Here is a 27,917-nt window from a genome sequence, read left to right on the forward strand (position 1 = left end):
AAGTGAGTTCAGGACGGCCAAGGCTACAGAGAGACCCTGTCTCGACAAACAAACAAACAAACAAAGTAGTTTATAAATCCAAGGAGTGCTGTTTTCCAAAGAAAACAACAATATACAGGAAAAAAGAGAGGGCTGGCTCCTACGGAGAAAGTTCTGACTCAGGATTCCACTGGGTCAGCTATGTAAATGAGGGGTGTCAACGAATAGCGTATACTCAGTCCTGATTGGCTGGCTACAAGTCATAGCAGGTCAGTCCTGATGGCAAAATAGGACTTTCCAGAGCCTGGTTATCTTGGGAGCTGAAACAGCCCCGTGCCCAGGCAAGGGTTACAGGAATTCAGCTTGTGGCTATTCCAGGAATACTGAGCAGAGACATGACCCCGCCAGGCATCAAATGGCCACCGGGCTCCATTTTGAACCTAGGCCCAGTTAGCCCCCTGGGACCCTTCTTGGAAATTCAGCTGTTCTTTTTAACCTTTATCTTGATTATTTTTATTTATGTGTATGTGCGCATGTCTATGTGAGTGGATGCCCGCAGAAGCCAGAAGAGGGTGTCATACCTCGTGGAGCTGGGGTAACAGGCCTTTGAGCCATTGGTTGGGTGCTGAGAACTGAACCCGGATCCTTTGGAATGGCTGCCAGACCTTACCAATCAGGTATCTCTCCAGGCCCCCATGCTTGGCTTTCCTCAAAACTCACGGGCATTACAAAGTATTTTGTATGCGATGGAGATTGCCTAGTAAGCTTTTCTGTCTAGTGATGATTCCGGGGGAAATGTGTAAGCTATTGGATAGATGTGAAACTGTGACTTCCAATGTCTAGGCCCTATCTGCAGGGATTTGTCGATAGTTTTTGTCGTGTTTACATTAGCACTCCTTTCCTGTTTGGTTTTTGTTGAAACTTGCCCCTTGACAGCATTTCCTCTCATCCTCAGAGCATTTGGGTTTGCGTAGAAGAAGACTCCTTCAGAGTGGGTCCCGGGTTGCTGCGGCACTTTTTTCTCCTTCCCCTCCTCCCTCCTCCCTCTCCCCTCCCCCTCCCTTCTTTTCTCCCTCCTCTGTCTTCTCCACCCCCCCCAACTCCTCCTCCTGTTCCTTACTCCTTGACTTTGACTTTGACTGACTCCCTGTTGGCCTGATATATTTTGATGCTAATTAATAAGAGGCCCGTCACACCTGGACAGGGAAAATGAGATAGCCATGGCTAAGGTTCCTGGGCTGGGGAGACAGAGAGAGAATCTGGGGAACAGAGACCAGAGGAGAGGAGAAGAAGGTTGCGCCATCATGGGTGAGACAGAAGAGGAGCACATGGCCGGCGTGGTTGGAGACTTGGCACAGATGAAGAACATTAGCAAGTATATGGGATTATGGATGGGAGGTAGCTTGCTTGAAATTATTAGAAGCAGATGGCGTGGGATTGGGACAGGGATCCCATACCTGCCCCACTATGGGAAGTAGTTTAGGAGAATAATATCTGCCCTGCCCCAGGTTAACTAAGGCTACTTTAAAATATAACAGGTGTCTGTGTCTTGATTGATTGCTACCAGGTTAGAAAATGCTGCCATAATAATAATTATAGGCCTAATAATAAGCATTATTAGACGTGTGTATGAGGGTCCTTGTGTGGGTATATGCACATGAATGAAGGTGCTGCAAAGTCCAGAAGGCGGCAACGGATCCCCTGGGACTGGAGTTGTAGGCAGTTGGGGCCGCGTAAGATAAGTAAGTGCTGGCGTCCAAACTCAGGTCCTCTGGTAGAGCAGTATGTGCTCTTAGCCCTGGAGCTAGCTCTGGGGCGATGATGATGATGATTATTATTATTATTTTAAAAATTATTTATTTATTGTGATGCAGTATTCTTCCAGAGTGTACGCCTGCAGGCCAGCAGACGCCGTGGCACCAGATCTCATTATAGATGGTTGTGAGCCACCATGTGGTTGCTGGGAATTGAACTCAGGACCTTTGGAAGAGCGGCCAGTGCTCTTAACCGCTGAGCCATCTCTCCAGCCCGATGATGACGATGACGATGATGATGATGATCTTAACTAACTTTTCTCCTTCCGTGGTGGCTTGGAACCTAGGAGATATTATCTGCTAGCCAAGCTTGCACCACTAAGTTTGTGTTTCTAATTCTATTGCCTGTTTCTTCCTGAGTGGGTCAACTATGTATTCTATGATATAGGCAGAGTGAAGCCACAGAATGGGACGTGGGCCCAACTTGGGCGAAGGACCGCCCTGCACCGATGCTATTTTTCTCTCTGGGCTCTGACTGAATGTGGTGGCCACCCCTGCAGAGCTGTGGTGATGGGTGGGGAAGAGGCTGGCAGGGGCAGCAACTGTCACTCTTCAGACCAGAGAAGTGTCACTCTCCAGGGTGGTCTCTGCAGCACCCTCCCCCAATACCACCTGCTAGTCCCAGAGCTGTCCCGAACAGGACACATGGAAAGGGGGTGTCTCTGGGCAGACACACCTTCAGTGAGCTTCTCTGGCCACCTTGGGGGCATCCTGCCTACCTGCCCAGCTGCATCTTGGGCTGCCCTCACGGCTTGCATCACTCTCAGCCACTTCAGCCTTCTCAGGCCTGCACTAGCTTCTTGCTTTGGAGTGCTGGGCTGGCCCCATTATGCCCTGCCCCTGCAAAAGACTTCAAAGCAGGACCATAGCCACCTCTTCCTGCCTAGAAGGAGTGCTCGGGCGCCCAGCTGCCGCCCCCTGCCGGCCGAAGCCGCTACTGCACCACCTGAGCCTATTGCAAGCTCTTTGGTACAGAGCGTTAAGTCTAAATAAAGTTGTTTTGTTTTTCTTCCATCCATGACGTAGTACTTCAATTTGTTCTTTAGTGGTTTTGCTTGTTTGTTTTTGTTTTGTTTTGTTTGTGTGTGTGTGTTCCAGAGTCCAAAAACCCGAAGACAGAGTTTGAAAAGTAAAGTAAGGCGAACTGAAATGTTTGGGGTTTGGCTCAAATTCTAACTGTGGGGTTTGAGTAAGAAATTACCAGAGCCTGCAGTGATTTTTACTCCAAAGCTCCGTCACTGCACAGCTGTTCCTTGGAACTGTCGAATGGCGTGGGGCAGGTTTGAGTCCTGGGAGGATGGGCAGGGGCGTTTGAGGAAGTCTTACACTGTGCCGTAAGGATGGAGAGGACCCCTGACTGAGGTCTGGCCTCTGCTCAGTTCTTTGCCTTGGTACTTTGTGGGCGCTGGTACAGCCAGATGATGCCTTCATCGTGCAGCCGCTTCCAGACCTCTCTCTCCAGCTTGAAGTCATGGTTTATGTAAAAGATCAGCCGATTCCATGTTTTGTCATAGTAGTGGTCAGAGAAGCGCTCGTGGCCCTGGGTGATGAAGCCGTAAGCACTCACCTGCACGAAGATCGGAGGAGAGACTGGACTGCAGCGGCTGTCTCCTGGGGCTTTCTCTGTCCCTTCTTCGTCTTGCTCCTGTCCCTAGGGGTCTGGAGCGCATGCGCACGCCCGCTTCCCACCCGGGGCGGGGGGGGGGGGGGGGGCGTTGCAGCCTTACCTTGTCACAGAGATGGAGGGCCGTAAGCAGCAGGAGGGCGCCAGTGGTGGGGCGGTATATTCTCCAGTGAGCAGTGTCCAGGGTCTTTGACCTCAGAAACCTGTTCAGAATCCCCAACTGTCAGGAGCCGGCAAGGATGCGAGGGCCGCGCGCGGTCCCTCTGCTGGCTTTCTGCCCTCACCTGTTCTTCATGTAGCGGAGAAAGTCTGGGTGCGGCAGGAAGTATCTATCCAAGTCCAAGGCGTCCCGGAAGGCTTCCTGGGGCCTGCGTCTGTGGCCAGAGAAGATTCACTCAGGCCCCGTTTTCTTACCAGGCCTGTTGGGGGGATCATGGTGTCCGGGTCATGGTGTGACCGCTATCCCTCCTCCGGGTGGCACAGCAGCGGGCCCCACCTTGTGTAACCCTTTGAAGTCAGCCACTCACTGCTCAGTCTGGCGGGTGGGGGGGGGTGGGGGCGGCAAGAGGACGGAAGTGGATACCTGAACCAGGAGAGTTTGGTTTTGGCCATGGTCTGATTCAAAAACATCGCTTCCAGCCACTCATAGTCCCGGGTGCCTTCCAAGAAGTGTAGGTATCGGACATCCTGAAGACCAAAACCAGCAAGTGGAGCAGGAGTCCTGCCTTGAGGAGCCTGCGCTGGGCCTGGCCAGGCTCTGACTCCAGACTGTCCACTGGCTCTCCCGTGGCCTGAGGGGCTGTGCTCACTACTCTTGCCCTCATAGGAACAAAGCTTGTGATGACCCGGGTTCCAGCCACACGCGGGCCTCCTCTCTCCCCTTGTGTACAGGCTGTGCGGCCCGGGCCCAATCCTGTCTCCTCACCTTCCCTAGAGGCACGTGCTGGAAGCGTTGAGGCCCCAATGTGAGGATAGACTGGACCAGAGAGAAGGCAGTGAAGCCGTAGAAGGATGTCCGGGTCCCCACATCCTGCTCGTACCCTTTAGTAACAGCTCCGCTCAGTCTGCAGAGAAAGATCAAACGAGGGCTGGAGAGATGGCTCAGCGGTTAAGAGCGCCGACTGCTCTTCCAGAGGTCCTGAGTTCAATTCCCAGCAACCACATGGTGGCTCTCAACCATCTGTAATGTGATCAGATGTGCACTGTACACATAATAAATAAACAAATCTTAAAAAGAAAGAAAGAAAGAAAGATCAAACTAGAGTGTGTGAATGGAGGACAGAAATTTGTGGAAGTGGGTAGGAAAGGACAAAGTGGGAGACCACAGGAGTTGTAGACACACTCCATTTTTTAGATAAAGATATGGGGGCACTAGCCAAGTCCCCCCACCCCCCACCCCTACATCTGCAGGCAAGGGGCTGGAAAAGGAGAACATACCGGAAAACATAGTCATGGCTGTCTATCTCCTGGCCCACATGTGAGTCGTTCAGGATGCCCCCGTTGCCCACCACAGCACAGGTGATGCACCTGGTGGTCCCTAAGGGGAGTCCGGCCAGGAGCAGCTGCTGCTGGGGTACCGGATTGAAGCGGGTCACGACCTTCTCTACCACTGGAACAGATTGGGACTCCACTCAGAGGCCTGGAAGGAGGCAGACCCAGGAGGATAGGAAGCCGGCGCCCCCTCTGCCCTGAGGTAAGGGACTCACAGGACCGATTGAGCTCCATAAAGCCAAAGGGCGGTGCAAAGTGCTCTAGCCGGTTCCATTCGCTCAGGGTGAAGCGTCCAGAGTCCAGGAAGAGAGTGATGTTGGGCAGAAAGATATTCTGTAGCCATGGTGACTTGGATGCCCTGATCTTCACAGAGTCAGGGCAGGTCTATGTGCAGGAAGACACGTCAAGGTCAGGTAAGGGAGTGGCCCAGGAGAGCCATCAGTCAGGGGCTGGTCTGGCCTTCACAGTTTGAAAGCTCCTGTCCCTCCCTACTCTCCCTTTTACTCTAGACCTCACTCTGACTGCCTAACACTATGTCTGGGCCCACCGTGGTCCCAGAAAATGGGCCCCCTCAGCTCCCTCACACACGGGGCATCCGCTGCACTATTGGGGCAGTGTATATACACAAACAGGTTTTCAATATTGCCGTCGCGGTAGGGGTGAGAGAGATCAGGGAGGGAGCATGGGGTTGAGTGCTTGCAGGCTTTCTTGAGCCTGGAAGAGAGTGAAGGTTCTAGAGCAGGCTTCCCAGGGACGGCAATGTTCCTGAGAGCAGAGCAGCTGGGCACAAGGTTGTGTCTTCTTGTCCGCTAGTCCCACAACCATGGAATGAGGACCCACACCCCACACCCCACAGCCAGCCACATTCTCTCTCCCAGGCTTCCTTCAATGGTTCAGGCAAACCCCTTCCCACCCACACCTTTCTGAGCCGTCCACACTCTGGACCCGCCTTCTGCTCCCCAACTTTGCTGTCGCAGGAAGGAAGGATGTGCCAATAGCAGTGTCAGGCTGAGCGTGGTGTGTGTCACCAGGTAAAGACCAGAAGCTGAGCCTGGAGGAAGGGGCTGCTTGGGACTGGGGCATCGTAAGGGAGGGAGGCCCCTACTCACCGTCTGCAGACCCCCCACATCCAAGCTATAGTCTTCCTCAAAATCCCACCGAGGCTCTGACTTGAAGTTGGCGGCCTTCAGCATTTGGCGTTTTTGTGTGGTGGCATGTGGGAAAGAGGCATGGGACGGGGTGGCCTTGGCCACTTTCTCCCTGTCTAGGACAGCTCCTGTGGCCGTTGGTCTCTTTCTCAGCCTTGGTGACTGTGCTCCTGTCACTGTCCATTTTTTGCCCTTTTGTTCTGCATCAAGAGTCTTTGCCGCAGGCTCTGCGTTGCTCTGATGCTCCCCTGGTGCTTTCCTTGTGGTCTCCAACTTCCTCTCCCTCTCCCCATCTCCCCGGCCTGCCCCTCTGTCCTGATTCTGCAGGCCCAGCTCTTCTGTCCTGACAGAGGTCGTCTCCTTGTCTTGAACACTGGGTGGCAGTGCCATGATGGGTCTGTGGGGTGCAGCCTTTTGTGCTGTTTCCTGGCAGTTTTCTTCACTGTTCGCTCTAAACTGATACCTGGAGACAGAGAACTCTTGATGAAGGCGGGATTGTAGGCAAAAGGTTATCGTGTAGTTTACATTCTGATTTCCTGTCCAAATGTTGTGTAAACTCTGCTCCCCAATTGTCCCCCTGATGTGTCAATAAAACAGCTTTTAGCTGATCAATGAGGAGGGGGGGGGGGAAGGGGTTGGACTTCCTGCCTGCCAGGGGAGGAGGAGTTAGGAGATGAGCCAGGGGATTAAGCCGAGGGGAGAAGTCCAAGGAAGATCAGGAGGAAGTAGCTAGAGCTGAGCCAAGAAAAGCTCCAAAGGGCAAGCATCTCTGGGATGTTTCCTGGGTGTAAGACAGAATAGCACAGAGGGTTAAGAGTCGACGTAGACTGCTCAGATTGTGTTATGAAGCCTTGTGCTATAAAAGAGTCTCAATTATTTGTGTGATAGCCAGGTTAAGAAATAAACTAAGAGAAACAAGCACAAGTTTATAAAAATAACTTTAACGCTGGATGGTGTGGGTGCTGGGATCTGAACTCGGGTCCTCATGGGTGGTGTGGGTGCTGGGATCTGAACTCAAGTCCTCGTGGGTGGTGTGGGTGCTGGGATCTGAACTCAGGTCCTCGTGGGTGGTGTGGGTGCTGGGATCTGAACTCAGGTCCTCGTGGGTGGTGTGGGTGCTGGGATCTGAACTCGGGTCCCCATGGGTGGTGTGGGTGCTGGGATCTGAACTCGGGTCCCCATGGGTGGTGTGGGTGCTGGGATCTGAACTCAGGTCCTCGTGGGTGGTGTGGGTGCTGGGATCTGAACTCGGGTCCCCATGGGTGGTGTGGGTGCTGGGATCTGAACTCAGGTCCTCGTGGGTGGTGTGGGTGCTGGGATCTGAACTCGGGTCCCCATGGGTGGCGTGGGTGCTGGGATCTGAACTCGGGTCCCCATGGGTGGCGTGGGTGCTGGGATCTGAACTCGGGTCCCCATGGGTGGCGTGGGTGCTGGGATCTGAACTCGGGTCCCCATGGGTGGCGTGGGTGCTGGGATCTGAACTCGGGTCCTCACGGGTGGTGTGGGTGCTGGGATCTGAACTCAGGTCCTTATATTTATGCAGCAATCATTTTACCCTCTGAGCCATCTCCCCAGCCCCTGTTTTTCTACTTTTATCTGAGTCTGTTGAAGGCGTCAATGATGGTTTGAACGAGATTGGCCCCGATCAATTTGGTCCCCAGTTGGTGGAACAGTTTGGGAAGGATTAGGAGGTGTGGCCTTGTTGGAGGAGGTGTGTCACTGGGGGTGCGCCCAAGCCACCTTCTCTGCCTGCAGATCAGGAAGTCAAGCTCTCAGCTCCACCTTTGCCTGCCGGCCACTGTGCACAGTGATCCACCTGCCTCTGCCTCCTGAATGCTGGGATTAAAGGTGTGCACCACCATGCTTGGCACATCTGTGCCAAGTTATTGTTACATTTCCCCACCAATCCGGATAGGAGTTGGTTCCTGGGCCTGGGAACATGAACTTAGTTTACTCTTGCCAGCAAGATGGAGAAGTTGTCCCTGAGATGGCTGGACACAGGCACTGTCTACTTAGAGATTGTTTCAGAGGTGATTGCATGCAGACAACTGTCTCCTTAAAACAGAAGCTATTCAGCTATTGGGAAGTCCCCAAGTCCCCAAGGCCTGGGAGTTTGAATTTACTTTCCTCCTTTGATTAAATGAAAACAAAATGGAAGTGCTTGTTACACACACACACACACACACACACACACACACACACACACACACACTACATATAGCCAACATTTAGTGAACACCACTTGGATTGACATCTTTCTTATGTCCTCTTGTGGCAATATTATGAAAATATCTACTACAGCTTAGAGACCGGAACTTTTCCCAGAGCTCACATCAGAGTTAATCATTTACCTTGAGATCATACAAGATTTAAGACTGTATATTCTACTGTGTACTCAGCCTGTTTAACCTGACTTTAATAGAGCAGCATAACAATTACTTATCTCAAATTTCCCATCTAACCAACTTTTACAACCTGAGTTATTGCGTAGCTATCATCCTAAATTATGGATTCTTTGGGCCCAGAGAACAAAGCTTATGCATCATTTGCTGAAAGCAATAAAAACAGAGGTTGGACGAAATCTTATAAAATGAATATGCGTCATAAATGATGAGCATAATATTTGGATATTGCTTGGCAAAGAATGATACTTGTGGGCTGGAAGATGGCTCAAAGGTCCTGAGTTCAATTCTCAGCAACCACACGGTGGCTCACAACCATCTATAATGTGATCTGATGCCCTCTTCTGCCTGCAGGTGTACATGGAGGCAGAGCCCTATATAGATAATAAATAAATAAAGCTTAAAAAAAAAAAAAGAATGCCTGGGCACTTGGGAGGCAGAGGCAGGTGGATCGCTATGAGTTCGAGGCCAGCCTGGTCTACAAAGCAAGTCCAGGACAGCCAAGGCTACACAGAGAGACCCTGTCTCAAGGGAGAAAAAAAAAAAGAATGATATTTGTAATACTGGAGGTTGGGTCTGCCAGAGCCAGTGACTTAGTCCCTTGTAAAACTGTTAAAGATTTTAGTAAGGATTCCATCCCTTCACTGTGTGGTGCTCTCTGTGCTGCTCAATAAAGACAGAACAAAGGGGGTCTGGAGAGATGGCTCAGCGGTCAAGAGCACTGACTGGTCTTCCAAATGACCCGGGTTCAATTCCCAGCACCCACATGGCAGCTTACAACTGTCTGTAGCTCCAAGATCTGACACCCTCACACAGACATACATGCAGGCAAAACACTGATGCACATAAAATAAAATAAAATAAAATAAAGCCAGAGCAAAGTCCTTTGTTAGGGACAGACACATGCAGTCACTCTCAGACAGACTCAGACAAACGTACAGTTTGGAAGACAGCCTTCAGGTAGGCGTACATGCAGACTCATGCAGCAGACAGACAGAGGACAGAAGACATGGGGACAGTGAAGTACAGAACTCCACTCTTGGATAAGTTACACCAGGAAGACAAGGTTTGCTTTCTTCCCCCATGGGACTCCAGTGCGTCATTGGTGACCATGAGAGCGTATCATTTATGCCTTCAAGGTGACAGCATCTGCTATACACAGGCCAAATGCTGTTGTTCAAGCTCACGTCCTTGCTGGATCTAGGGACATGGCCTGTGATCCCCGAACCTGAGAGATGGAGACAGAAGGACCAGGGTCTAAGGTCGCTCTCTGCTACGTAATGAATTAGAGGCGGGCCTGGGTTGCACAGCTCCCTGCCTCAGACAACACAACAAACAACAGGGCTTCAAGGTTAGGAGAACCAATGCTTGCTAAAAACTCATTTCAACTTTCTGTTATGCTTTTTAAAAAGAACTTACTTATATCTAAAACTTTTTATGAGTATGACTGATTTGCCTGCATGTATGTAAGTGCACCATGTGTGCGCCTAGTGCTTGTGGAAGGCAGGAAAAGGTGTTGGATGTGCTGGGGTAGCCTCTATAGGTGGTTGGTTGTAAGGTATCGTATGAGTGCTGGAACTGAGGCCAGGGTCTCTGTTAGAGCAGCATGTGTTCTTAACTGCGGTGAGAGCGATCTAGCTTTTATTTATTGAGTTTGAGACAGGGCTTTTCTACACAGCCTTATACATCCTGGAACTCACTCTGTAAGCCAGGATAGGCTGGAACTCACAGAGATCCACCTGCCTCTGCCTCCCAAGTACTGGGATTAAAATTGTGCAATACCACACTTGGCCATTATACTAACTTATTTCGGGAGAAGGGGCGCAAATGTCATGGCATGTTTGTGAGGTCGGAGGACAGTGACAGGGGTGGGGTGTTGGTTCTCTCCTCCCGCCCTGGGGGTCCTGGAGACCCAGACAGTCAGTGCCTTCACCTGCTGAACCCCCTCTTGCCAGCCCCTGAGTTTGTGGTTTTCACCGATGCTCTGTACAGTGTTGGGGAATAATCCCAGGGGCTTTGCTCAGACGTCAAAAGCAGCAATCCGCCTTACAGGTAAGATAAACCAGGAGTCAGACAGGTTAAGGATTCCTCCAATCATGTGGGCAGGTGAGGGGAAGTGCTCAAAGGTTCTGTCTGTCCGTTTCCTGCTCTCTCTTTTTTCCTTCGCGTAGCCTCAAGAGGTCTCTTGCACATAGCTGAGGAAAACAATGGTAGGAGCAGGCATGGCTAGAGTCATGTGTGCCCAAGATGAGCAGAAGGTGCTGGGCAGTGGTGGCGCACGCCTTTAATCCCAGCACTCAGGAGGCAGAGGCAGGTGGATCTCTGTGAGTTGGAGGCCAGCTTGGTCTACAAAGAGAGTCCAGGACAGCCAAGGCTACACAGAGAAACCCTGTCTCAACAAAAAACAACAACAAAAAACTTGGCACAGGTGTTTATGGTGTCATCCTTTAAATACACCTTCCATTCAGGGTCACAGTCCAGCGCTAGAGTCCGATCTGTGGCCCTGATCAATCAGTAGCAGATTGATTACAATAAATTCTTGTCATCTGCATTGATCTGGTGTTCGAGTCATATTGGCTCTAGGCAGACCCTATAACATGCATTGTGGGTGTCAAGAATGCAGATTTGAATAAGGTCAATCATTGGACCTGGACAATTGGGCATCATTGCTGCTAGGGGCAGAAGACAGGCTGGACCCTTCATCTCTGGAGAAGTTCAGCCTGCGCAGCGGGCAGAGAACCTGCGAACCTTTGCTCCCAGGTCCTCCCAGGGGAGGGAGGCCAGCTTTTTGGTTACATCGTATTTCCTGCTTTTTTATTTCCAAACTAGGGGTGAAAAGTGATTTGTTCTGGCTTTCCAGGGGGTGCTCAGAGGTTAAGGACATTGACTGCTCCTCTAGAGGTCCTGAGTTCAATTCCACTCAACCACATGGTGGCTCACAACCATCTATATTATGATCTGATGCCCTCTTCTGGCCTGCAGGTGTACATGCAGACAGAGCACTGTATACATAATAATTAATAAATAAATCTTTAGAAAGAAAGAAAGAAAGAAAGAAAGAAAGAAAGAAAGAGAATAAAGACTCAACTTCTCTTAAGGTTTCTAAACAGATGCCTGATAGGAGTGGGCCCCTTGCTGCCTAACAGGGGCCTTTTTCCTTGGAACACACACACACACACACACACACACACACGTGCCTATCACGCACATGTGTGACAGTGTTTGTTTTAAGATTTCCTCTTATTAAATTATGTTGTATCAGTGTGTGAATATGTGCACATAAATTCAGGCTCTCATAGAGGTTAAAGGCCCATGTGAGCGCTAGAAATCAAACCTTGATCCTATGCATGATGAGTTGTCTTTCCAGTGTGCATATTTATAAAGACACATACATACATACTACATACATACATATATATATGTATATATATATACATATGCGTGTGTATATATATATACATATGCGTGTGTGTGTGTGTGTGTGTGTGTGTGTGTGTGTGTGTGTGTGTCTCATGTATCCCAGGCTGGCCTCAAACTCACTGTGTAGCCCAGGATGACTTTGAACTCTAACATCCTGCCCCCACCTCCCAAATGCTGAGGTTATAAGCGTGCACCACTATGGACAGTTTGTGCCGTGCTGGGAATCAGACCCGCGGCTCCGTGCATGCTAGGCAAGTTGGTACCCTACCAACTGAGCTACACCCACACACAGCCCAAGGGATGGGTTTTCTCCATCACATAGCAGGGACGGCTGTGTGAACAGATCAAGAGCCCCTCTTTGGAATCTGTGGGCTCGGTGACTCTGAAGGACTTTCTGTCTGTAGATGCTCCAGCTGCTTGGTGACTTGTTTAACTTTTATGGGAAGTTGAAGCCAATGACCCAGGTGGTGACAAAATTACATTATTAAATTTTGCTTACTTCTTTATAATTAAATATACCTATAATTACTGGCTGTATCTACGTGGGTGTATATATAGGTGTTTCCTTGTTCTCAGGCACAGAGTTCAACGAAGATTTAAAAGGTCTCCAGATGCTGGTTGTTCCGGAAGTTCAGACTCCAAGGGGCCCTGACCTTGTGCACATGCAGGGCTGGCCTTGAGCACAGGACTTTTCTCAAAAAAAACCAAGTCATGTGTGCCCAAGATGAGCAGAAGGTGCTGGGCAGTGGTGGCGCACGCCTTTAATCCCAGCACTCAGGAGGCAGAGGCAGGTGGATCTCTGTGAGTTGGAGGCCAGCTTGGTCTACAAAGAGAGTCCAGGACAGCCAAGGCTACACAGAGAAACCCTGTCTCGAAAAAAAACCAAACAACAACAACAAAAAAAAAGGTGCAAGCCAGGCGTGGTGGCACATACCTTTAATCCCAGCACTCGGGAGGCAGAGGCAGGCGGATTGCTGTGAGTTCGAGGCCAGCCTAGTCTACAAAGTGAGTCCAGGATGGCCAAGGCTACACAGAGAAACCCTGTCTTGAAAAACCAAAACAAACAAACAAACAAACAAATAAACAGTGCTAAATCCAGGCATAAGGTGCATGTCTCTAACCCAACACTCACAGGCTAAGGTAGGTAAAAGGCCAGGGAGTCTGAGGCTAGCCTGGACTACATAACAGGACTCTGTCTCAGATAAATTACTAGTGTTGAGAGAACTGGATATCCACAGGCAGAGGAATAAAAGTTGGCCCCTATCTCTCCCCATCTGGCCCCTATCTCTCCCCATCTGGCCCCTATCTCTCCCCATCTGGCCCCTGTCTCTCCCCATCTGGCCCCTGTGTCTCCCCATCTGGCCCCTGTCTCTCCCCATCTGGCCCCTGTCTCTCCCCATCTGGCCCCTATCTCTCCCCATCTGGCCCCTGTCTCTCCCCATCTGGCCCCTATCTCTCCCCATCTGGCCCCTGTCTCTCCCCATCTGGCGCCTGTCTCTCCCCATCTGGCCCCTATCTCTCCCCATCTGGCCCCTGTCTCTCCCCATCTGGCGCCTGTCTCTCCCCATCTGGCCCCTATCTCTCCCCATCTGGCCCCTATCTCTCCCCATCTGGCCCCTGTCTCTCCCCACCTGGCCCCTGTCTCTCCCCATCTGGCCCCTGTCTCTCCCCATCTGGCGCCTGTCTCTCCCCATCTGGCCCCTATCTCTCCCCATCTGGCCCCTATCTCTCCCCATCTGGCCCCTGTCTCTCCCCACCTGGCCCCTGTCTCTCCCCATCTGGCCCCTGTCTCTCCCCATCTGGCCCCTATCTCTCCCCATCTGGCCCCTGTCTCTCCCCATCTGGCCCCTATCTCTCCCCATCTGGCCCCTGTCTCTCCCCATCTGGCGCCTGTCTCTCCCCATCTGGCCCCTATCTCTCCCCATCTGGCCCCTATCTCTCCCCATCTGGCCCCTGTCTCTCCCCATCTGGCCCCTATCTCTTCCCATCTGGCCCCTATCTCTCCCCATCTGGCCCCTGTCTCTCCCCACCTGGCCCCTGTCTCTCCCCATCTGGCCCCTGTCTCTCCCCATCTGGCCCCTATCTCTCCCCATCTGGCCCCTATCTCTCCCCATCTGGCCCCTATCTCTCCGCATCTGGCCCCTGTCTCTCCCCACCTGGCCCCTGTCTCTCCCCATCTGGCCCCTGTCTCTCCCCATCTGGCCCCTATCTCTCCGCATCTGGCCCCTGTCTCTCCCCATCTGGCCCCTGTCTCTCCCCATCTGGCCCCTATCTCTCCCCATCTGGCCCCTATCTCTCCCCATCTGGCCCCTATCTCTCCCCATCTGGCCCCTATCTCTCCGCATCTGGCCCCTGTCTCTCCCCATCTGGCCCCTGTCTCTCCCCACCTGGCCCCTGTCTCTCCCCATCTGGCCCCTGTGTCTCCCCATCTGGCCCCTGTCTCTCCCCATCTGGCCCCTATCTCTCCGCATCTGGCCCCTGTCTCTCCCCACCTGGCCCCTGTCTCTCCCCATCTGGCCCCTGTCTCTCCCCATCTGGCCCCTATCTCTCCCCATCTGGCCCCTATCTCTCCCCATCTGGCCCCTATCTCTCCCCATCTGGCCCCTGTCTCTCCCCATCTGGCCCCTATCTCTTCCCATCTGGCCCCTATCTCTCCCCATCTGGCCCCTGTCTCTCCCCACCTGGCCCCTGTCTCTCCCCATCTGGCCCCTATCTTTCCCCATCTGGCCCCTATCTCTCCCCATCTGGCCCCTATCTCTCCCCATCTGGCCCCTATCTCTCCCCATCTGGCCCCTGTCTCTCCCTATCTGGCCCCTGTCTCTCCCCATCTGGCCCCTGTCTCTCCCTATCTGGCCCCTGTCTCTCCCCATCTGGCCCCTATCTCTCCCCATCTGGCCCCTATCTCTCCCCATCTGGCCCCCATCTCTCCCCATCTGGCCCCTGTCTCTCCCCATCTGGCCCCTGTCTCTCCCCATCTGGCCCCTATCTCTCCCCATCTGGCCCCCATCTCTCCCCATCTGGCCCCTATCTCTCCCCATCTGGCCCCTATCTCTCCGCATCTGGCCCCTGTCTCTCCCCATCTGGCCCCTGTCTCTCCCCATCTGGCCCCTGTCTCTCCCCATCTGGCCCCTATCTTTCCTCATCTGGCCCCTGTCTCTCCCCATCTGGCCCCTATCTCTCCCCATCTGGCCCCTATCTCTCCCCATCTGGCCCCTATCTCTCCCCATCTGGCCCCTGTCTCTCCCCATCTGGCCCCTGTCTCTCCCCATCTGGCCCCTATCTTTCCCCATCTGGCCCCTATCTCTCCCCACCTGGCCCCTGTCTCTCCCCATCTGGCCCCTGTCTCTCCCCACCTGGCCCCTGTCTCTCCCCATCTGGCCCCTGTCTCTCCCCACCTGGCCCCTGTCTCTCCCCATCTGGCCCCTGTCTCTCCCCATCTGGCGCCTATCTCTCCCCATCTGGCCCCTGTCTCTCCTCATCTGGTCCCCATCTCTCCCCATATGGCCCCTGTCTCTCCCCATCTGGTCCCCATCTCTCCCCATCTGGCCCCTGTCTTTCCCCATCTGGCCCTGTCTCTCCCCATCTGGTACCCATCTCTCCCCATCTGGCCCCTGTCTCTCCCCATCTGGCCCCTATCTCTCCCCATCTGGCCCCTATATCTCCCCATCTGGCCCCTGTCTCTCCCCATCTGGCCCCTGTCTCTCCCCATCTGGCGCCTATCTCTCCCCATCTGGCCCCTGTCTCTCCCCATCTGGCGCCTATCTCTCCCCATCTGGCCCCTGTCTCTCCCCATCTGGTGCCTATCTCTCCCCATCTGGTGCCTATCTCTCCCCATCTGGCGCCTATCTCTCCCCATCTACAAGAGCCAATCCCAAATGGAGTAAAATTCCAAATGAAAACGTTTAAACCATGGAGCAACTGGAGAACACCCAGGAAAGCATTGCGAAGCAATGGTGTGAGTCGCAGCGGAGAATCTGCTATGACCTCAGATTAAGGGGCATGTGTAGAGCCTTATAAAGCATTGGTCAGCTCTCCACCTGACGAGGAATTAGTATGCTGGACGTACAAGGAACTCAAACAACTTCATGGCAAGAAACCGAAATCAAATAATCACACTCTAAAATGGCCTAAGTGGCTGCACCATTGAAGGAGCTTGCTGTACAGTCTGACTGCTGTCCCCAGCTGCCACAGGAGCCTCAACAAGCTTATGGAGCTTAGAGGACAACCTCAGTGTTGTCCTTGCTTTTCTTCTTCCTGTGAGGTGGAATCTGTCTTGTTTAGTTGCCTCATGAAGCAGTCTAGCTGCCCGCAGACCCCAGGAGCTCGCCTGTCTCCACCTCCGCGGGGCGTTAGGAGTTCTGGGATAACATGCTACACTGCGTTCCCAGCTTCAAATGGGCTCAGGTCATCTTGTGTGGCACATGCTTTTACCCATCAAGCAATCTCGCCTGCCTATTGAGATTATGGCCTTGGGTTTGTGGGATCACCTCTCTCCTCCCCTAAATCTTCTCCTGGGAGAAGAGACAGAGGGAGTAAATGTGGACACTGAGCAGCTGCCCTTGTCCACCGAGTCAGGGATTTCTTGGACACTCTGAGCTGAGCTCAGTAGCCCTGAGCGTTTGCTAATGTCAGGACCGGGTTTATGCTGCTCTCGCTTCCTGCTGACATGGAGGCTCACACCTGCACACTGAGAGAGGGTCCCCTGCAAGATGATGCTATGGATGGGGAAGGCCATCGGGGGTGAGTTACTGTGACTACTCTGGCAAGAACGAAGACATTTTAAGGGACACTCCTGTCCCTCCCTTGGGACTATCAGACTGTTGAAATAACAAACCTGAAGAAATTGGAATGTTGCCAGGCAGTGCTGGCACTCACCTTTAGTCCCAGCACTTGGGAAGCAGAGGCAGGTGGATCTCTGTTTGGGGCCAACCTGGTCTACAGAGTGAGTTCCAGGATAGCTGGAGCTACACAGAGAAATCTGTCTCAAAGAAAAATTTAAAAATTGGAATGTCCCCAGGAGTGACATTCTGGAAGAAGGAGAAAGCTGAAGCTTGTGCCAGCTGGAGGGAGAGCTTGTCTCCTGGGAATTCCAGAGTTCTGACAACTCTTCTGGCAGGACAGACAGTGATAGGTCAGCATGATGGGAGCGTACCTTGCCTGAAGACAGGCTCGGGAATCACTGGACCACTTTGTCCCAGTCACATGGTGCTGGCCATAGTGAATGGATCTTTTTCTGCCTTTCGCTATTATGTTTTTTGTTTTGTTTTTCAAGGCAGGGTTTCACTATATTGCTCTGGCTGTCCTGGAGCTCGCTCTGTAGACCTGGCCTCACCTCAGAGATTCACCTGCCTCCCAAAGTGCAGTGCTAGAATTAAAGGCGTGCGCCACCACGCCCACTTACTATTACTTATTTTTTAAATTGGTCTATTGACAACAGGTGGGTGGTGGCTATTAGGGCTGCCAGGACCCAGGCTCGGTCCCAAACCCCAGCTCAATTCTCTCCTTCTCATGATTATGTTTTACTTGTTTGACTGGTTGATCTGAGAAACTCTTGGTAAGTGGACTGTGGTGTACACTGGGCATAGAAAGCCCTACTAAGCCGGCCTCCACCCTGCCCCTAGCCTCGTCTCGGGTCAGTCACAACCATTTGAACCATCTCTTAAGCATATTAATACCAGACTTCAGTACTTAGGAAGCTAAGTCAGGAGGACCAGGAGTTCTAGGCCAGCCTAGGCTACATCATGAGTTGCAGGCCAGCCTGGGCTATGTTCAGATACTCTTTAAAACAAGCAAACAACGTATTGAAACCATTCTACCTTACTATGCTATTTGGGTGGCTCAGCTGGGAAAGGCACTGACCACCAAGTCTGACGAACTGAGTTTGGTCCCTGGGACCCACAGCATAGGAAAGAACCAAGTTCTGCAAGTTGTCCTCTGACCTCTGACCTCCGCGTAGCACACTTGAACCCTACACAAATAAATCCTAAAAAGGATGCCTCAAAACCCCATCACAAAGACTTTGGAAGGCGGGCTGGAGCGATGGCTCAGAGGTTAAGAGCACTGGCCGCTCTTCCAGAGGTCCTGAGTTCAATTCCCAGCAACCACATAGTGTCTCACAACCATCTATAGTGAGATCTGGTGCCGTGCTGTCTGCTGGCATACAGGAGTACACCCTGGAAGAATACTGTATCTTTATTTATTTATTTATTTATTTATTTTGGTTTTTTGAGACAGGGTTTCTCTGTGTAACCTTGGCTGTCCTGAACTCGCTTTGTAGACCAGGCTGGCCTCAAACTCACATCGATCCGCCTGCCTCTGCCTCCCGAGTGCTGGGATTAAAGGCGTGTGCCACCATGCCCGGCCACTGTATCATAATTTAAAAAAAAAAGACTTTATAAGGCATAAATAAAAGGCATTTGATTAATTATTTGTCTTTGTAGTGCCTGCCTCTGTGTGTACAGATGTGCATATGTGTGTAGAAGAATTTTAACTCAGAACATGGCTGCTCTGGCAAGAGATCACATCCAAAGACCTCCTAGGTCTACGTGATCCAGCTGGAATACAAACACGCCTTCAACCCAGGAGACAGAGAGACAAGCAGATCTGAGTTCAAGGGCCTGGTATAGAGCAAGTTTCAGGTGAAGAAAAGCTTAGGTCCAGGCATGGTAATGCATGCCTTTAATCCAGAACTAAGGCAAAGTTAGTTTGTAGAAGGAAGCACCCATGTTTGAAAGGGATGTCTAATTGAGTGGCAGAAAAAGAAAGTGATGAATCAGAAAAGATTTGGCAGAATAGGATACGTACAACTCTCATGAGAAAAGAGGAAAGGGCAGGGAAGCTACCTAAGGGGCAATGGAGAGAGAGAGAGAGAGAGAGAGAGAGAGAGAGAGAGAGAGAGAGAGGCAGTTTTACTGGGAGAGTTTTACAGAGAGAGGTTGAAGGAGAGAACAGGCTAGACTCAGGTGAAGACAGAATGAGCCAGAGAATGAGGAGCCAGAAGATTAGAGCCGATTGCTGGAGTTAGTTTGAGGCCAAGCAGAGCAATTCAGGTGTTGAGGAGAGAAGCCAGATTAAGTAAGTCAGCTGGGAGAGGAATTTGAGCCATGTTCTGAGATGAGCCAGCCAGCCCAGAGCTCAGTAAGAACAAGTAAGAGTGAGCCTTTTCAGCTGGAACATTCTAGGCCTAGGCTAGGTGGTAAGGAGGCTAGATGTTTCCAGGATTAACAGACAGAGGCAGTAAGCCTCCCAGACAACAACTGAAACAGGTGAATGGAGGTTCCTTTACCCATGTGTGCATGCAGGTGAAGGCCAGAGGTTGACACAGGGTAGCTTCCTCACTTGCCGCCACAGTATTTGTTGAGGCAGTCTGTCAACTCAACCCTCCCTTCCTAACACACTAGTCTAGCCAGCCTGCTCTGGGGATCCTAGACCCCATGATCTGAGACTACATGTGAGCGCCAGGAAACTAAGAAGAACCTGGAGGAATAGGTCCATGCTGAGCAGAGGAAGCCAGGACCACACACAGCATCAGAAGAACCTCCATCTAAGCTGGTGGGTCTGAAACAGGCACGGGACAGGCACAACGGCAGTCTCCAGAGCGGTTTAAAAAAATCAGCTGCCCACGCCTTGATGTGGTACCACATCGCTGTCCTGGAGATCTTGATGGTATCCTGGGACAGAGCAGAGACGTGAGGGCCTCTGGGATTCAATTCTGCAGCTTGCTGGATCAGAGTCCAAGCTCTGAAATCAGAGGGTTAGAGAAAACCTGCCTACTCCTTGGCTGGAGAAATGGCTCAGCAGTTAAGGGCACATTCTGTTCTTCCAGAGGACCTGAGGTCAGTTTCCCAACACCCACATTAGGTGGTTCACAATCACCTATAACTTTAATTCAGGGGGATTCCCACTCCTCCCTAGGCACCTTCACTCACGTGCACACACAGACACACAGACACACACACATAATTGGAACCAATAAAGCCAAATCTTTAGGGAAATAGGCATGGGTTTTTTTGTTTTGTTTTGTTTTAAATTTTATTATTTTATTATATGTGCAAGGGTGATTTCCTGCGTGTATATGCACCGTGTTTGTGTCTAGTGTCTGGGAAAGCAGAAGAGAGCATTCATTGGCTTCTCTAGAAGCTGATGCAATTAGAGGTGGCTGTGAGCTACCGTGTCAGAGCTGGGGATTGAACCTGAGTCCTCTGGAAGAGCGGCCAGTGCTCTTAAGCGCTGAGCCATCTCTCCAGCTCCATGCATGTTCCTTATACTTGGAGTAAGATTGAAAGTCCTACAGATCTTGAGTTCAAGTTCGCTCAGTCTCCCATTAGTCTCACGTTTCTTTTCTTTCTCTCTCTCTCTTTTTAAAAAAGATTTACTTATTATTTATACAGTGTTTGCCTGTAGGCCAGAAGAGGGCGCCAGATCTCACTATAGATGGTTGTGAGCCACCATATGGTTGCTGGGAATTGAACTCAGGACCTTTGGAAGAGCAGATGGTGCTCTTAACCACTGAGCCGTCTCTCCAGCCCTAGTCTCACGTTTCTGAGTGGATACTGGCTTGTTGCTGCCTTAGACTGCGATGTCCCCACTTGCCGAAGTGGCCTCCAGACATCATGCAAGCCCTGTTGTCCTCGTGATGTCCTGGCACTATGACTGCTTGGAACTATCCCACTTTCTTCTGTGACAATCGCCCCACGTGACCTCATTACTAACAACAGCCAATTACTAATAAACACACAAACACGTCACAGTGCTTAGCTCTTTTCTGTTAAACTTTATATCTCTTGAGAATTCACCAAAGGGGGGGGGGGGTTGGGGGGGGCATGGCACCCAGGGCCCAGATTCCCTATGTTTTGTAGCCTCCAGGTTGGGCAGGACCAGCTTTGACCTTTATGGATACCATACCAATCATCTCTGAAAAAGTGTGCAAACATCAGTCCGATCAAAGTCACACCCAACGTGACTCCAGTTCAGTTCTGAGTTGATGTGTCTTAAAAGAGGTCATTGCCTCCTTCACACTGACCCTCATAAAGCAAGGTAAACCTTTCACAGCTCTCTTTTACAATTTTAAACTTTGTTCAACTGTGTGTGTGTGGGCGGGGGTGTATGTGTCAAGTAGGTCCACATGTGTGCGCATGTGCATGTGTTTATGTATGCATGTGGAAACCGGCGGTTGGCCTCTGGTGTCTTCCTTAGAAACCTTTGTGCCAGGCGTGGTGGCACACATATTTAATCCCAGCACTCGGGAGACAGAGGCAGGTGGATCGCTGTGAGTTTGAGGCCAGCTTGGTCTACAAAGCAAGTTCAGAGCAGCCAAGGCTACACAGAGAAACCCTGTCTCAAAAAACCAAAAAAGAAAGAAAGAAAGAAAGAAAGAAAGAAAGAAAGAAAGAAAGAAAGAAAGAAACGTTCTTTGCTTTTTGAGCAAGGGTCTCTCATTGGCTTACTGCTTGCTAAGTAGACTTGGCTGCTGTTGATTCACAGGAATCCCCCTGTCTCTGCCTCCCCAGCACTGGGATCATGAGCCCTCACCATGATGCCTCAGTTTTATTTGAGTGCTGAGAACCAAACTCAAGTCCTTGTGTGTGTGTGTGTGTGTGTGTGTGTGTGTGTGTGTTGTGTGTATGTGTGTGTGTATGTGGTGTGTGTGTGTGTGTTGTGTGTATGTGGTGTGTGTGTATGTGTGTGTGTGTGGTGTGTGTGTGTGTGTGTTGTGTGTATGTGTGTGTGTATGTGGTGTGTGTGTGTGTATGTTGTGTGTATGTGTGTGTGTGTATGTGGTGTGTGTGTGTGTGTGTGTGTATGTGTGTGTGTGTTGTGTGTGTGTGTGTTGTGTGTATGTGTGTGTGTATGTGGTGTGTGTGTGTTGTGTGTATGTGTGTGTGTGTATGTGGTGTGTGTGTGTGTGTGTGTGTGTGAAGTCCTTTACTGACTGAGCTCCCTTCCCAGTCCCTTCAAAGTTTTTCATTTCTGAGACCAGCTACTGTGTGGTGACAGCTGGACTTGAACTCAAGACTCTGCAGCTGTAACCTGTGCCGTGTTTGAGGCCACAGGCGTGCTCCACTCTACTTGCCTACTATGAGCTGGGCTTTGTTTTGTTACTGGTTTTTTTCTTTAACCCCTTCCCTCCTTCTGCCCCTGTAGCCGCACAGTGGTGCCTCCAACCTGTACACCGTTTGCAGCCCCTCTTCCTCCCTCCACACCTTCAAAATATCGCTCGCCGCTCACTTCTTCCTGTTCTGGATGCTCCCCGGGCTTCGGTGCCCACAGCCTCACCCCCAAGCCCTTTTTCCTTTCACCAGCCTTTCTTCAGGTTTTATACTCCATGGCCTGGCTTGGGACAGAGATGTCCCTGCTTGCCCTGAGATTCAGGCAGCTTGTTGGATGCTCCAACTCTTTCTGACACGGCCTCAAGAGTCAATACCTGTGGTTTCCCTGGGGGAAAGGCCCTCTGCTGTGAGGAGCCCCTCAGAGGGTTCTTCTCAGCTTCCTGCCTCCCACTGCTTCTGGCAACATCACTATCCACAAACACTTTTCTGGGAGTGTGCACCCCACTTCTTGACTCTCAGGAAGAAGGTGGTAAAGTTCCTGTTGCACAGCTGCCCGGGCCTGTGAAGACCTGGGACAGGACAGGACAGTGCGTTTACAATGGGCAGACCACTGATAGAAGCCTCTAGACCAGAAATGGGCACCAGTCTATTTACCATATCCGTCCTCAGGAGCGGGGGCATTGGCTGGGTGTGGGGGCCTGGAGGGGCTCTCCTGCAGGTCACTCCTACCAGCAGCTTCCCTCTGGCCCCTCCCACTTCCTCGTGTTCCTATAGGAATGAGTTTGACACTGTGACGGCCACTGTCATCTACAAAATGCATACTTGAGAACTGACTAATCAAATGACATAAATAAATAATCACAAAAGGCTGGGAATAGTTGTACGGTCCACTAATCCTGGTACTTTGGAAGCAGAGGCAGGAGGATCTCTGTGAGTCCGAGGCCAGCCTGGTCTACACAGCAAGTTCCAGGATGGCCAGGGTTACATGGAGAGACCGTCTCAGAGTCCCAACAGCCACAAATGCATCTTCCTACAGTAAGAAGGAACCGAACTGAAGCCATTTTGAATAAAACTTCCATTTTGAATCGGGGTCAAATAAAGTTTAAGTTCCCAAGACCTCCTCCTCCTCCTCCTCGGGGAACTGACTCCTGCTTGGCAAAAAGAGACTTGCATGTGGGTAACTGGCATCCTGTTGGCAAGTTGAGACAGGATTCCTAGGCAAGTTACCTTACCACAGTTCAGTAGCCCAACCAATGGGAACAGGATAAGGATACCACAGAGATGTGTTCCTTAAGGAGGTGTCTACCCCTAAGTCCTGACTAGAGGAATACCTTGGCAAGATGTTGGTGATTTTGGAGCTTAAAAACTCTAACATTCTGGTTTGGGATGGGGTCATAGTTCAGTTCTCAAGTCTTTTCTGCAGCCCTGAACATCAGAAGTGGCCTGAGGGTCATTAAACTGTTGTCATGTACTCACATACTCACTAAGACGAACATTCGAAGACACAGTTAGCTCCTGAGTCTATGCTGTTGTCTCTGACTGGTCAGTTTCTGCTGCCTAATTCAAATTATAAGATCTTGCTTTGCTAGACTCTTGTGCCTGCTTGGGTTGTTTTGGATTTTCAGATCCTAACAAGACCACAGGCAAAACTAAATGCCTCGTACATGGATTCTTGAAGCCTAGTAAACAAGGATGGAGTCATAGAGGATGTTTTGCATGTCTGCAGGGGAGTGTTGAACCAACCTTCCCCCAAAGTCACAATATAAGGACCACAGAGGAAAAGCAGCCAAGTCTTCCCTAGATTTAAAAAAAAAAAAAAAAAGTATTCCTAAGGCAACATCGTGGACCATACTTGCCGTCCCGACACTTGGGAGGGAGAGGCAGGAGGACCAGAAGTTCAAAGTCATCCTCAGCTACGTAACCTACAGGCATCAAGCTCAGGTTACGGGATGGAAACGCCCGGGTTTGAATCCCAGCCCTGTGACAGGCAGGGCAGTGCGTTGAGTGGCTCACCTCAGCAGACTGTCTTCCTCATGCTAAGGAGTGAGAACCTGGGCACGAAGCAATTCAAACAGGGTCTGGTGCATAGAAACACCACAGAAGGGTCTGTGAGCGCTGCGCACACCCACGTGGTAAGGAGCAGTGGAGTTAGGAGACCCTCACCACCTGCTTCACCTCTCTGGGCTTTTTTATTTTTTATTTCACTGCATCTCCTGTAGCTCAGGCTAGCCTTGTGCTTGCTATGTGGCTGAACTTCAGCCCCCGATCCTCCTGCCTCTGCCTCCCAATGCTGGGATGTGCCACCATCCTAGATTATACCAGGAGTCAGTCTCTGGGCTTTGTCCATGCTGGGCAAGCACCCATCTACTGTGCCACATCAGCGCCCAACTTCTCTGTGTCCCTTTTCCCATCTCTGTGAGAGAGTGAGTGCTTTGTTTTCAAATGTTAAGAGCAGTGAAACCAAAGAGCTTTTTCCATCAAGTTTGGCGAGAGGGTCTCGTTGCAGGGGATGTGCTAAACGTTTTAGGCGTCCTTGTGGAGGACTCACTTGGGGTACAGATTTCACAGTCCCCCTCACTCCCACCAGTGGGAGGTCTTGAATTTTACTGACTCACTTTTCAGCGTGAGAATGCCTCTGAGACACGGGAAATGCATGGGCTGAGTCTTTGCTCTGGGTCAAGGAGGACGGCACGTCAGAGCAAGCACGTCAGCTGCCCTATTACTCACCAGCCCATAAGGGTGACTTGTCTTGTCCTGTCTCTGCCCTCTGCAGACAAGTCCACGAGTCCCCGACTCCTTCCTGCCTTTTAGCACAAGACTCCTGTTACCCCACGCACCTTGGTCAACATCACCATCTCCATCTGCATCTCTTCAGAACTCCATCCCTAGCCTTCCTTCTGCGGGCACCTTCTAAGACTCCTGACCTTAACACCCCGCGTGAGCCCATGGGTGTCTCAGAGCTCCCCAGGCTCCCCACTGGGCAGTCTTTCTGGGGACCACAGGCTTGGCATCTTCTTACCTGGAAGGCTTTGTGCTTGGCTCCTTTATCAAGGAGGGCAGAAGGAGGAGTGTGGCCAACATGACCAAAACCAGGACAGCCTGACTCTGGGGATGCAGTCTCCTACAACAGGTCTTCATGGTAGCTGGCTGGTTCCTAAAGGCACGTATGATGACAGCAAGCCCCTTAACGTGGCGGTCGGTAGCTTCCTCCGTCAGGTGTGATCATTAGGGAGTGCTACCTTTTAGTATTGCACTGAGCCGCTCTGCAGGACAGAGGAGGTAAGGGAGGGGTGGAGCTCCACTTATGTTGGCATGGATTAAAGGAAGAGAATCTTGCTCAAACAAGGTTGGGGTTTTTTTTCTTTTTTTCTTCCCAAGTTCCTGAAGCTGAATTCCAGGGATGTATGTGAGACCAGGTGTCCAACGTAAACAGCTGGACTTTTATCTGGTCACTTCCTCTCTCAGCCCCATCCTATGTGGGAGAAGCAAAGGTCCCCATCACACTCGGCTGCTCATGGGAGGGACCACACAGTCGCCACTGCTCATTAGCAGAGCATCACCAGCAATCAGTGCATCTGAGACTTGCTGTCAGCCATTGAAGGCTTCACCGAAAGTGCCTACAGAGGCCTGGGGAGAAGGCTTTGGTGGTCGAGAGCACAGTCTGCTCTTGCACATGATCTAGGCTCAGCACCCACGTGGTGGCTCGCAACCATCTGTAACTCCAGCTCCAGGGGATCTGCTGCCCACTTCTGTCCTCCATGTGATCCTGCACACTTGTGCAGAAGACACATTCTCAGGTGCACACACATAGCATATGCATACTATATAACGTGTATACATTATGCACATATATACATATTTAAAGGTGCTTATGGAACCTGCTCCTCAGGAGCTGTAAACAATGACTGCCCCCATGTCACAGTGGAGAAGACAGCCTCTGTCCACCAGGTGTCCCACGACCGCCGATGAGGGGTCCAAATCAGACGGGCCCAGAGATTGCATCCATTCCATTTGGTTTTAAAGAAGGAGAGAAAAGAAACCGGAGGGAGGGCTGGGGAGATGGCTCAAAGGGTGAAGCCCTTGCCATAAACCGTGAGGGCCTATGTTTTTGCGATTCCCAGCATCCATTGCAAAGCCAGTCATGGTAGCAACGTGTCAGCAAACCCAGTGATTGTGTGGCAAGATGGGAGGTGGAGACGGGAGCATCCCGGAACCTCACAGACCAGTTAGCCTGGTGTACACAGTGGGGACAAGTGGCCTGTCTCAGACAAAGTGGGAGATGAGAACCAATACTGGAGGCTGTCTTCTCACACACACACACACAGACAGCACAACACAGAACACACACACACACAAACGTGACACACATAGGTACATGCACATAGCACACACACATATACACAGGCAGGGAACAGAGTGATAAAAATTAGATTTTTAGAGAACACAGAAGTATTGTGGATTATTGGTTAAATAACCTGGCTTCTTGGATGCCGACCAGTACATGCACTCGAGATGCCAACAGTGTCACTTGGAAGGTGGAATTCTGAAGGTTTGAAGGTCTGGGTTCATTGCTTACATTTCATTGTTTATGTTTCTGCCCCAAAGCCCTTGGCCTTCGTCCACAGCACGCAACAGTGTGTGTCTCAACCACCTTAACCTCCTTCGTAGGGATGAGAGAGTGCAAGCAGGTGCCTAAGAGGCTGGGACTCTAAGCCCCCTGATAGGTTAAACCCTAAAGTGTACACTCAGCTCCTAGCACCAGAACAGGGGAAAGTGTGTTCTCCTGGGAACTCTCATGCTCTGTGTCTGCCTCAGCATCTGTCTGTCTGTCTGTCTGTCTCTGAGTCATGCTAGAAGCACGTTCTCACATCTCATCAGTGCTCTTGAAGCTGGGGTGATGCTCAGTTGGGAAAGTGTTTATTCTGCATGGAGTAAGACCTAATTAGCTCAATCCTCAAAAGTCACATAAAAAAAAAAACAGCCGGGCGTGGTGGCGCATGCCTGTAATCCCAGCACTCGGGAGGCAGAGGCAGGCGGATCGCTGTGAGTTTGAGGCCAGCCTGGTCTACAAAGTGACTCCAGGACAGCCAAGGCTACACAGAGAGACCTTGTCTCAAAAAACCAAAAAAAAAAAAAAAAAAAAAAAAAGGTGGGGAGAAAAGTGCCAGGTGCTGGCAGGATGGCACAGCAGCTTAAGGCACTTGCTGCTCAGCCCCGGTGACCTGAATTTGAGCCCTTAAATCCATGTGAAACTGGAAGGAGAGAACCAACCAGAGTTGTCCTATGCCATGGGTGCCCCAGCCCCGATAACGAGAAAGTAAAATTAAAGTGAAAAACCAAGGCACCGTAGCACACGCTTGTAATTCTAGCAATGGGGTCAGGCAGTCTGTCTAGCAGTCAGAGACAGGCAGGTCTCTGGGTTCACTGGTCAGCATAGGCTACTTGGTGGTGTCAGACCAAAAACAGGGAAAATATTCCTTACAGATTAAGGGTTCTGTTTGCAGTTAAGACAATTGTAAGGAAGTTTCCCTTTGTCCTTGTGTTAAGCCCTTGCAAGTTAAGGTTTCTATTTGTGATTAAGACGTTTCTGTTCCTTAGATCTGATTTGTAAACTGCTCACAACCCTGTTCACATGATGCAATCCTTATCCTTGTTCCTTCTCTTTCTTTGTATCTTTCTAACAGTGTGTAACAGCCAACTCTCTCTGCCCTGTGAACACCTTATCTCTCCTATACAAAGGAACTTTAGACTTTCACATGTACTCTGGTGCTCTATATTTGACCATGTCACCCGGATGGGGAGAACTGGTGGCACTCAGAGGAAGGATAGCAGGCTACCAAGAAGAGACTTGATACCCTATGAGCATATAAAGGGGGAGGAAGTCCCCCTCAGTCACAGCCATAGGGGAGGGCAGTAAGGGGAAAATGGGAGGGAGGGAGGAATGGGAGGATACAAGGGATGGGATAACCACTGAGATGTAATAAGAATAA

At 51.0% G+C, this 27,917-nt stretch overlaps 1 protein-coding gene across 3 annotated transcripts; it reads right to left on the minus strand.

Moving 5' to 3' along the window:
* Positions 1-1,613: 1,613 nt before the first annotated feature.
* On the minus strand, positions 1,614-25,180 carry ST6GALNAC1 (ST6 N-acetylgalactosaminide alpha-2,6-sialyltransferase 1). Of its 3 annotated transcripts, XM_084750135.1 has the most exons (10): positions 24,947-25,180; positions 6,018-6,519; positions 5,124-5,292; positions 4,855-5,026; positions 4,343-4,481; positions 4,001-4,104; positions 3,702-3,791; positions 3,521-3,620; positions 3,145-3,360; positions 1,619-2,102 (listed from the first exon to the last, which is right to left on the minus strand). In XM_084750135.1, the coding sequence occupies exons 1-9, from the start codon at positions 25,063-25,065 to the stop codon at positions 3,169-3,171; spliced, it is 1,587 nt and encodes a 528-aa protein (XP_084606261.1). In that variant the 5' UTR covers positions 25,066-25,180; the 3' UTR covers positions 1,619-2,102; positions 3,145-3,168. The 3 variants fall into 3 exon arrangements, with proteins under 3 accessions (XP_084606262.1, XP_084606260.1, XP_084606261.1); XM_084750136.1 differs by having other exon boundaries at positions 1,614-3,333; XM_084750134.1 differs by having other exon boundaries at positions 1,616-3,360.
* Positions 25,181-27,917: the final 2,737 nt, after the last annotated feature.

The sequence above is a fragment of the Acomys minous genome (assembly GCF_964271855.1).
Source record: "Acomys minous genome assembly, chromosome: 12".
NCBI lineage: Eukaryota > Metazoa > Chordata > Mammalia > Rodentia > Muridae > Acomys > Acomys minous.